Genomic DNA, 12,004 nt, shown 5'->3' on the forward strand with positions numbered 1-12,004 from the left:
GTTCTTGACCGCAGCAGTCGATTAAATTTGATGTAATTGTTTTATTGTATAGCAACTTGATTCTCTGTGCATGTTATTATAAATGTTGTTTTAAGATTATATATATATTTTTTCTGATGGCATTTATTGTGATTTTTGTACTTTTATGGATACATTATTTATTTGAAGAAAGTTATTTGGTGTTAATGATGGAGTTGCCACTTGAAACGAGTGTTATTTCACTGAAACCCTTATCATAATGGGTTTAATCAATTATGTGTCTGCATTTTTTCTATAATCTTAATGAAGAAGTAAACACAAAGTTGGAACTTCTGCAGGGCTGAGCCCCTCCGCAGCAGCCTTTTTATATAATGCCAGGGTCAACTGCAGGGCATTTGCTCAGTCTCTACTTATGATAATATTATATGTACTTATACAAAAGGACCCAAGTTCACAGTGCTCTTTATATGATATAATTTACGAATACAACCAGGCATCAAACAATAAAGTTGATAACATCACCTGAGAATAAATATTTTTTTTAATATTGTTTCTAAAGTGCCCACTGGCAACTGGCCTCTTAAATCCAAAATGATCAATAAGTGACATACACTTCTGTAATCCCATTTATGAGACATAACAGAAAAAAAGTCAACAATCCGTTCTGTCTTCAGAAAATCAGCGCTTGGATGTCAAGGTCAGCGTAGAAGACACTCTAAAGATTTGCGGCAGCATGTTGCTGAGTTGGTAAAACATTTCTTCAGAGATACTCTGGAAAAAACAAGAAAACGACTTAAAATTAAAAATGTGATTTCTATACATTTGCATTGTGTATATAAAACATTATATCACCAAAGTATTCACTTTTTAAATCCATCTGAGTATGGACCTGATCTCAGGATGGCCACCCTAGCAGGTTCTCCCTAGTCAGGTTACAAAATATGTCTTTACTCCTTAACTTCATCTTTCTCTCTTGCCATCTCTCTTGATCTCTTCAAATACATGTGCTTTATTTCATCCGTATTACTTCACTTCCTTCCTCCATTTCCTCCCTCTTTCCGTTTCCTCTAGTCAACTCAGAATTATTTATACCTCCTGTCCTTATTCCCCCTGCTTCTTTTCTTTTTGCCCTCCTATCACCCATCCCTACTACATTCTTGCTTCCCATACACTTTGAACGCCTCTTATTTGAATGTTTGCAGGGCATACTGAACAGAGCAAGTCATTAACCCCTTTACCCTTCTATATTGGGTGCATATCATTCGCTAAGTGTTCAGTCTATGGGGATCAGCATGAAAGACCTTGTGATAAAGGTCATAATTTAATCCAGTTGCTTAACATACCACACAACGCATTCTTCACAACTCCAGAAATGAATGCCCACCATTCTTGATTAATGGTCCACATTTTAAACAAAATACCACTACCAAAACTCATGTCAACTATAACAATTCCAAAACTTACGAATGATAGTTTGCACGGGTGTTTGTAGAAAGAATGTCCCAATATTGCTGACTAATGAAAAATGGGTCAGATATGATCCCTAGGCAAGCAAAATATCCTGGACCGCCACCAGCGGTCGAAGGGCATTAAAAAAGTATGGAAACTGTGGTGCTGCCTGCAATTGGGGGTGGGGGTGGTCAGTGAGTGCAGGGGTCAAAGGTGTGGTTAAAAAAACAAACTATTCTGTAAGTTAATTTGGTCTTTCAGTCTTTCAACAGTGCACTGTTTAAATGAGAAATTAGTAATTTTAGTTGTGTTAATCAGTGCCAAATGCACTGTAGTACATTATGAAACCTCTATTTGTTAATGCACTGCAGGGGTCTGGGTGTAACCAGAGAGCCACCGAATTAAATCTTGGTTAGTGCAGTGGAGAAAAGTGACTTGTGTATTTTTAGTGCTGCAAGGTCCCAGCCTGTGATAGAGCAATGTGAATATGTAAATCATTATTTAAAACTTGCATTATACACAATGTAAGATAGACTGTTGCAAAATGCGCAAAAATGTTTAAGATCAAGTGGTACTTCCAAAAGATATATTTTAGTGACACCCAGACTTTACAATTTTTTTTTGTTTATATACATGTCCTTTAAAAGCAAGCACTTCATAGCTCAGTCGGTAACTCCTTTGCTCTACCACACAAAATGTGTAAATCTTTGACATCACAAAGCTTCAAGTGATTCCATCAGTTATAGGCAGTATTCTCAAGCAACATTTACATATTAACCAGTTGCACACATCTACATTTCTTTCAGCCAAGCAGGCACTCTGGTAAGGCTTCTTTCTTGTTTAGCTGTCTGCCGGTCTTTGGTTTCACAGCACAGGAGCCTCCCTGAAGAACAAGTCACTTACCTTCAGTAATGCCTTATCTGGTAGTTGCAGATTCCTTACCTGTAAATTTTCCACAGGCGTCAGCTGGATCCGGAGAATTCTATGAGCAGTACCCCTGTGCGCTGTTAGGTGGCGTTGGTCTTCTCTGCATCTGTCGGTGTCGGAGCCGGACATTACGTCACGGGTCCTATACAATGCTAAACATACACAGGGCAACCCAATATTCCCCCAAGAAACCAGGTCAATCAGTTAAGATCTTACCTATGAGGGGCGTCAGTGTTGTTGTTGATTTGGTTGTTGATTGTGGTTTAAATACAATTTGTATGTAACAGTACACTTTTTGGATGTAATTTTTTGTGTTTGTTTGAACAACACGATAGGACTGACAGACCAGTGCAAAAATAATTTACATATAAATTCTCCAGAGACATTATTAGTTAAAAGTGGGTCTTATATAGGTGGCACCCCAGAGAGATGACGTCAGTTTTTGTTTACAACTTTCCACGCCAGAAGCGCAGCGCCATGAAGAACATTGACTACAGGTGTGTCAAAACTAAGGCTCTGAATGGGATGTCCCTGCCGAAAGAAATCAGTTTGCAGAGCAGGGAGGATGGGTGGGTAGGTAAGGAATCTGCAACTAGAATATGACTCTATCAGATAAGGTGTTACTGAAGGTAAGTAGCTTGTTCATCTGACAGAGACGTCTAGTTGTAGTTTCCTTACCTGTGAATAGATACCCAAGCAATACCATCACCGGAGGTGGGTCTGTAAACTAAGATCATACTAGAAAGTCCTGCATGACCGAATGGGCAAGGTACCCTTCTAAATGGACCTGACTGTAAACACAGTAGTGTTAGATAAACTTATGCAGAGATGCCCACGTTGCCACCCGACAGATGTCAAGGACTGGAACTCCACATGCCAACGCAGTGGTCACAGCTGTAGCTTGAGTGGAATGAGCACACAAACCTTCAGGGGGGTTGCTTTTTAGCTAAAGCGTAGCAGATCTTAATGCAGAGCATGACTGATCTAGAGGTGGTCCGCTTCTGCGATGCCTGACCTTTCTTCGCACCCATAAAACCCACAAAGAGTTGATCATCCAGCCAAAACTCTTTTTTACAATCAAGGTAGAATGCCAAAGCTCTTTTAGGGTCAAGGCAGTGGCGTTGCTCCTCTTCTTAAGTAGGATGTGAGGATACATAAAAAGTAGCAAGATGATGGATTGGCCTACCTGAAAGGGCCTGACCACTTTCAGTAGAAAGGAGAGTCTAGTACAAAGCACCACTTTGTCAGGGTAGATGAAAACATAGGGAGGCATAGGTGAGAATGCCTGCAGCTCGCTCACAAAGGGGGCAGATGTAATGGGCACAAGGAAGGCTGTTTTCAAAGCGAGAAGTCTGAGAGGACAATTGTGGAGAGGCTCAAAAGGCCACACATCAGAAATGTCAAAACCAAATGTATATCCCATTGGGGCATTGTTAGAAATTGAGTCTCTAGTCGACAAAGGTCCGCACCCTGTCCCAGTAGGGCCCACACTCCTAGTCAGGGCAAGTCAGATACACAACCTAAATTAACCTGTGCACCCTGTTGTAGCTTGGCACAGATCAGGCAAGCTCAACTTAGAAGGGAATGTGTAAAGTATTTGTGCAACTCTTAATTACAGCAATACAGCGAAAGACATCATAACAAGACTCAACATAAAATAGATAATATGTATCTGATTAAAACAAGACCAACAACAAAAATCCAATAAGTAGATCATGAGATAAGCAGTTTCAAAGATTTACGTGAAAATAGCGCATAGAAGTGCAAAGCGCCAATAGTGGTTATCTGGTCAGGCTGGACTGGGACAATGACAAAAGTTCAGGCTCACTGCGATGGGAGCGCGGGCCAGCTACAGGGACCCACCAGGGCCTGCTAAACACAGTACCTTAAATCCAGCTGCATGGCTTGTGCAACATTGCTTTGCAAGGCTTTGTGTCATCGGTTGCGAGAAGCTGAGCTGCGAGGCTTTCTGGGCCTTGGCATCGCTTTGCGGTGATTTCAGGCAGCTGTTCGTCGAGGCTTTGCAAGGCTTGACATTGCTTCACGCTGACCCCGGGGAGCTGTGCAGCAAGGCATTGCAGGGGTTGGCCTCACTCTGCATCAATTACGATGGGCTGGCAGTTGCGTTGCGAGGCTTTGAGTCACCCGCTGTTGCTTCTGGTTAAGCTGGCAGCTGTGTGGCAAGGCTATGCGGGTCTTCCCTTTGCTTCACTGCGGTTCTGATGAAAACCACAGAAGGCAGAGCACCTTAGGCCTATTTCCAAGGGTCCACGACTGGGGTGGCACCACTTGGCAGGGTAGATTCAGATGACAAGAGTCCAGGTCTTGCAGTAGGTGAGTTGTAGCAGTCTTTGATATCCCTGAAACTGCAGAAGAACAGAAGGCAAACCAAAAAGTGCTTGGAGATTCTTGGGTTCAAGGATGTAGAGAGTAAGTCCATTTCCCCTCACTGCAGGACAGTAGCAGCACACCAACAGAGCAAAGCAAGTAGCAAAGTGGTAGTCGCTGCTACAGCAGCAGCAGCAGGCCAACACAGCAAGACAGCTACAGAGTGGTAGTCCCTCCTGGCAGCACAGCAGTCCTTCTTGCTTGAAGGGTGTCCTTGGTTCTAGTAGAGATCTGGTTTGGTGTCCAATATTTATACTTTGGTGTCCAGGTTCTAGAGGGTGGGAGAAACTTGCAGGCCTCCTTTTGAAGTCCACGAGGTCCCTGTCCTGCCCCACCTTGCCCCAGGTGCTCTATGGGGGTTGCAGCCCTTTGTGTGAGGAAAGATACAGCCCTATTTAGAAGTGTTAGCTCCTCCAACCCATCTAGCCCAGGAAGACCCATCAGCCTGATGATGGGCGATCAATATGCAAATGCCACACCCAACCTCCCTTTGTGTGTGACCGTCTAGAGGGACAAAGTAAGAAAATGCCAACGTTCTACAAATTGCATTTTCAGACTTACAATTTAAATTCCAACTTAACAATAAGCTGTGATTTTAAATTGTGGGTCCAGGGACACCAAACACCATATTTCTATCTTTTCACAATTGGCAATTACACTAAGAAGATGTTTTAATGTAATCCTTATGTTATCCTATAGGAGAGATGGGCCTTGTAATAATGAAAAATGAACTATTTAAGAATTCCTCACTATCTGTACATTTTAAAATTAAAAGTACATGTCCAACCTTTTAAATACAGTTTGAGACTAATTAGGGCCTACCTTAGGGGTGGCTTTATGTAATGAAAAGGAAGGTTTGGTTCTGGCAAGAGGGTACACTTAACAGGTCGAAATGGCAGTTTAGAACTGCACACACGTGCTCTGAGCTGGCAGGCCTTAGATATGTGTGAAAAGCTACTGTAGTGGGTGGCACAATCAGTGCTGCAGGCCCACTAGTAGCATTTAATTTACAGGCCATGGGCACTATAGTGCACCTTACTTGGGACATTAAGCAGTGGTAAAGTGCCCAGAGTCCTCAAACCAACATAACAATGGTCAGAAAAAGAGAAGGAGCAAGGTAAAAAGTTTGAGAATGACCTTGCAGTTTTGCAGAAAGGGCCATTTTCCAACAGGCACAGTGAATGGGGATGAAGGAAACCTATGTGTAAGACCCTTAAGGAATCTAGCGGACTTAAACAAGGAAGGTTGATCAGGCAACCCCAAAAAAGCAGAGAGCGCACACAAATAACCTTTGGGAGTGCTGACAGCAGAGCCCTCCTGGACCAAAGAAAGATCTAACCAAGGCTCTCCCCACTACTGAAAGAGACCTTGCACCACCTATGGATGGAGATGCCATTCATGATCCAGTAGACATTTTGGCTGAGCTAGTCGGCATTGGCATTCAGACAGCCCGTCAAATGTTGAACCACCAATGATATGCGCAGCTGTTCCAGCCACAACCAGAGGTGCAGAGCCTGCTGAAAAGGTGTCCATGACCCGAGCCAACTCCGCTTGTTGCAGTACCACATGGCAGTGATGTAGTCCATTAACTCCTCCACCATCTTCGCGTGACAGAGAGAAGAAATGCCTTCAATACTAGCCAGATCACAAAGCGCCCCAACCGGTTGAAGTGGAGCCTGGACCCTGCTAGAGACCAGAGTCCTCTGACCTCTACCTCTCCCAGATTGCCACCCCATCCCAGGAGTGACTTGTCTGTCACCACTGCCTGCTCTAGTTGGGGAAGGGAGAGGGATCCGCCTCTGACCCAATCGCGGTTTGTTAACCACCACTGCAGCTTTTACACAGTACCCTCTGAGATCTGGACCTTGACGGAGAGAGTCCCCTGTTGCTGCACCCACTGGAACTTAAGGTCTCACTGCAGAGCCTGTATATGCCATCTGCACGTGTCACCAGCAGGATGAAAGAGGCCATGAGACCTAGCAGCCTCAGAGTCATTCTCACTGAAATCCACGCTAGAGGCTGAAATATCATTATCATAGCCTGAATATCATGGACTCACCACCCCAAAGGATAAGCCCAAAATAGCACTGTGTCCAGAACAGCTTTGATGAAAGGGAGTATCTGAGAGTGAGTCAGATGTGACTTTGGCTTGTTTATAGTGAGCCCCAGCGAATGCAGGAAGTCAGCTGTAGTCGGAGGTGGGAAACGACAGCCTCTGGCGAGCCCGCCTTCAACAGCCAGTCATCGAGATAGGAGGAGACTGACACCTCCGATCTGCACAGATGAGCTTCAACCACCGCCTTCACCTTCGTGAACACCTGAGGGTCGTTGGTTGGGCCAAAGAGGTGCACGGTGAACTGAAAGTGCTTGTGGCTCACTGTGAATATGAACATGAAAATAACTGTCCTTCCCTGCAAGTCCAACACTATCATCCAGTCTCATGAGTCCAGAACAGATAGCCAGAGGGACCATTTTTTACTTTTCTAGGATAGGGCGGAGGCCCTTGTATTTTTTGTATACCAGAAAGTAGCGGGAATAAGAACCACAACCTACTTCTGGTACGGGAACCCTCTCAATGGCTCCCTTGGCCAAGAGAGCCATAAGGTCCTCATTGAGAAGAGAAAGGTGATCGTCCGTCATCCGATCATATGATTGCGGCATGGATGGAGAGGCAGTCTTGAAGGGGAAGGAGTAGCTCCTTCGGACTATCTGCAAATCCCACCTGTCTGACGTGATGGATTGCCAGCGGAGCAGGTGATGGCAAATCCTGCCTCCCACTAGCCCTTGATAGGGAGTGAGACTAGGAAGGTTTAGATGCTTCTCTGGGAGGGGGGTGTTTATGTGGGAAGTGTGCGTGTGTATGTGGGGGGGTTTATGGTGAAAACCACTGGCTACCTGATCCACGAGGTGAGTGGATCCCACACCTTCGGAAACAAAGAGGCTGGGCAGCATGTGCAGCACGGTGGCTGGCCGGGAATGGACCCAGTTGGAGGCCCCTTCCCAAGCCACGAAAGGTAGACTGGGGGGAACAAGGGGCCAGATGTAGCAAGTCGGCAATTTGAGACTTGCAAATTGCGAGTCCCTGCGACTCGCAATTTGCAAGTCGCAAATTGCTATGCAGTACGGTGTCTCAGACACCGACTGCGACTCGCAATGGGGTCGCAATGACCCACCTCATGAATATTCATGAGGTGGGTCGCAAATTGCGGCCCCATTGCGAGTATAGGCACTCGCAAACATGGAGGCCTGCTGTCGTCAGCAGACCTCCATGTTTGCGACCTGCTTTTCAATAAAGCAGTTTTTTTTTTTTTTTTTAAGTGTAGCCCGTTTTCCTAACAGGAAAACGAGCTGCACTTAAAAAAAAACCGAAACCTTTAGTTTCGGTTTTTTTTTCAGGGCAGGGAGTGGTCCCTGGGACCACTCCCTGCCCTGAAAAAACAATTTGGGGTCCAGTCACAAACTGGAAGGGGATCCCATGGGGACCCCTTCCAATTTGCGAGTGGGTTACCATCCACTTGAAGTGGATGGTAACTGCGAGTCCATTTGCGACCGCGTACGCGGTCGCAAATGGAATTGCATCCCACTGCGAGTCGCAAAAAGGAAGGGAACACCCCTTCCTATTTGCGAGTCGGAAATGCATTTTGCGAGTCGGAGCCGACTCGCAAAATGCATTTCTGAATGGCAAAGTGGCTTTTGCGCCTCGCAAACGGCGATTTTCGCCGTTTGCGAGGCACAAACACTTTGCTACATCTGGCCCAAGGTCCTGGCCGCAACATGAGAATCCTTGACATGCTCGAGCACTGAGTCTGCCTTGTCTCCAAAGGGGCAGGTCCCATCAAAGGGCATTTCCAACACAGTAACATGGACATCCCCTCAAAAAGCCAGACATCCTGAACCAGGCATGGAGCCTTGCCCAGTGAGTCAGTCGTTTTCAGTCCACAATGGATAGTGAACTTTACTGCGTTTCTCCCATCGTCAACTGCCTGAGACAGTACATCCCGGGCCTCCTCTGGGAGCACTTGCACAAGCTCTCAGGGGAGGGAGGTGTTGCCTCAAAAAGCTTGGGTCCACTGGAGCAGGGCAATGGCAGCGGGTAATTGTCCTGTTCATAGGAGCCCTTGTATTTGGCTTGGACCAGGTACCCAATAGGACATCCCCTAAGGGCTTCATTAAAGGGGAGCATGGGTTCAGAGGTGGAAACACCAGGCTGAAGCACCTCTTTTAGGAGGTTAGTCCTGACTGCCACCAAAGGCAACTCAAGGTCCAAGACCTCAGGTGCTCTTCTCACCACCACTGAACAGGAAACCCCCTCCTCCGTACTCTGGAGGGGAATCCAGTCCGCTGGCCTCACTCAAGTCTGTATGCCAGTCCATAGGGTCTTCAAGCTGATATTCTAAAGCAGTGGTTCCCAAAAATTTGACTCCTGTGGACCCCCACTTAATGATAACGGCAACATTTGGTACTCCCCAATGAATCACTATTGCAATCTAGGGACCCCCTACTGAGTCATTTCTTGAAACATGAGACCCCAGCTTTAGCATTTTTGATGATTTGAATCGTGAAACAGTATACAAAAAATACAGAAACAAGACTTTTTGGAACAAATACACAAAATATTTAATCATTTATTTAATTCTCAAACAAATACAAAAAAAAAAAATCTAAATTTTGTTGGGAAGGTTAAACTATTTCTAAATTCAATTGAGAACACTAGTTGTCCATACTACATTTTAATTGAAGCACTTGCCCTGCTTCCACCAATCAAAATAAGGACAGCAACTTAATTTTTAGCCTCCAATTTTAAATTCGTTCACATTTATAGAAAATTTTAAAATGTTCAGATTTACATTTTGTTTTTTTAATTTTTATACCCTTTATTAATATTTCAATATTATTTCATTTTCTAAGCAGTCGCGGACCCCCCTGAGTAGGCTTTGCGGACCCCCCTGGGGTCCCGGGACCACGGAGAAGAGAAGTTTGTATTTCTAGATATTGTGTCTTTAGTTAGTACATTTTTTGCCTGTCAGGGATTTTTATGTTCATTGATCCTTGCAAGAAAAAACATACTGTATAGGTCCATGATGCTAGGTGCAATTCCAGGGTGGTGTAATGGCTTGGTTTTTGGGGTATTTGAAGGATACAGGAAATAGGACAGCTGAGGTGTTACACCTCACATCCTGTAGTCACATCCAATATGAAGGTCTCTTCTGTTTACATTTGATTGACACATGAAAAAAGTGCACATTACTGATCTCCACAACAGATTCAACAAGGGATAGATGCAATGCACAGGCTTGTATATCATTCAGTACAGCCAGTATATGTAGTAGCAAGATATTACATTAGGTGTTTAAGGTGTGCATTAAGATAATTAAAAATTTGGTCAACAGCGTAAAGAGGCACAACATCACCAGAGATCCTGCATCAGCATGAGTGCGGAAAACCTTCAAGGGTACAAATCACATCCAGATGTAAAACCACTTGGTGCAAAAATCACTTTTTATATGTAAAATAACTTTTATGCATAAAATCAACCTTGGTGTATTAACAGCAGGAGCTTGGAAACACTTAGGTGGATTGGTTTGACAATAGTCTACTAATGGATGAGCCGCTTTAATCCACTAGAAATCACAATTATGCAATACCTAATGATCAAGTTAATTACCTTCGGTAATGCCTTGTCTGGTAGGAACTCTAAGTAGCCACAGGTTCCTTAACTTAGAATTATTTTCCAGGTGTCCGACTGGATCTGGAAACCTTTTCGTTAGCCAGACCCCTGTGCGGCAGTAAGTGGTGTCATTCGGCTCTGAATGGTGCAGTCGGCGTCATCCACACTGGAAGTGACATGCGTGGTGCCTATATAGGTGCCACCCGAGTGCGCTGAAGTCAGTTTCTTCTTATGACTTTCCGCGCCAGAAGTGTGGAGCTGTGTAGAGTCTCTACTAGTAAGGCGTTACCAAAGGTAAGTAACTTGTTCATTTAGCTGCAGATTCCTTACCTTAGAATAGATACCCAAGGAATTCCTCCCCAGAGGTGGGTCTGTAGACCAATTTCACATAAGGAAGTCCTGCAGGACTGAAGGGGCAAAATTCCCATCCTGACGGACCAGATTGTCCAGGCAGTAATGTTTTGTGAAAGTGTGCAGAGAAGCCCACGTTGCTGTCGGGCAGACTTCCAGAACCGGAACTCCATGTGCTAATGCAGTGCTCACAGCCTTGGCTATGGTAGAATGAGCAAGCAAACCCTCAATGGGTTGCTTCTGGGCCAATGTGCAGCAGATCTTGATGCAGAGCACGATCCATCTGGAGATAGACCAGTTCTGCACAACCCATCCTTTCTTCACTCCGACATACCCCACGAAGATTTGGTCGTCGACCCGGAATTCTTCTGTTCAATCAAGGTAGAGCGACAGTACTCTTGTTAAGTCCAGATGGTGAAGTCGCTCCCCTTCCTTACAGAGATATGGCAGAACATAAAAAAATAGGCAGAGTGATGGATTGGCCTACAGGAAAGGGAGTGACTGCTTTGAAAGAAAGGAAGTCCTCATACGAAGCACCAGCTTGTCAGGATTATGCTTACAGAAGGAGGCTTGAATGAAAAAGCCAGATTCTAACTGACCCTCTGGGCAGATGTTACAGCCATGAGGAAGGCCATCTTGATGGGGAGGAGCCTGAGTGGGCAAAAGAAACATGAGGATGAGATTAATGTCTCATTGGGGCATAATGAAAGGGAAAGGTGGAAACAAATGTTGCAAACCTTTCAAGAACATATTTCCAATAGGGATTTGAAGACGGATGGCTGGTCAGGCAAGCACAGGAAAGAAGAAATCAGAGAAAGTTAGCCATTGACAGTGCCATTGCAGAGCCCTGAATGAGAGAAAGAGTGAAAAGGATAACCTGAGAAAGGACCGGGGGGCAGAAAAGGGATTGATTTGTTTTTCAGCACACCATGCCACAAATTCTCCCCAAATGCAGGCGTATACCATTTTGGTGGAGGGATGCCTGCCTGCCAAGATAACGTTGCAGACTTCCAACGGAAGGTTGAAAGCTGTCAACTGCCAACGCTAAACTGCCATCAAGAAGGCGGAGAGTTGAAAGGTTCGGGTGGAGAACTCTCCCAAGCTGCTGCGACAGAAGACCCTCCCGAAGGGGTAGCCTGAATGGCGGACTGATGGCCAGGCTCAACAGCCCAGGATGCCAGACTCTGTGCTCAGTCCAGAGCCACAGGAATGAACTGGGCCCAGTCGTTCCTGATCTTGTTG

General features: G+C 45.1%; 1 protein-coding gene across 2 annotated transcripts in view; it reads right to left on the bottom strand.

Moving 5' to 3' along the window:
- Positions 1 to 502: 502 nt before the first annotated feature.
- Positions 503 to 12,004, bottom strand: part of FERRY3 (FERRY endosomal RAB5 effector complex subunit 3) — a 318,703-nt gene continuing 307,201 nt past the window's right edge. For both annotated transcript variants that reach the window (XM_069228412.1, XM_069228411.1), the window contains exon 14: positions 503 to 750. In XM_069228412.1, coding sequence (XP_069084513.1) covers positions 658 to 750 — 93 coding nt within the window. In that variant the 3' untranslated portion in view covers positions 503 to 657. The remainder of the gene's footprint in view (positions 751 to 12,004) is intronic.

Source organism: Pleurodeles waltl, chromosome 4_1, assembly GCF_031143425.1.
Source record: "Pleurodeles waltl isolate 20211129_DDA chromosome 4_1, aPleWal1.hap1.20221129, whole genome shotgun sequence".
NCBI lineage: Eukaryota > Metazoa > Chordata > Amphibia > Caudata > Salamandridae > Pleurodeles > Pleurodeles waltl.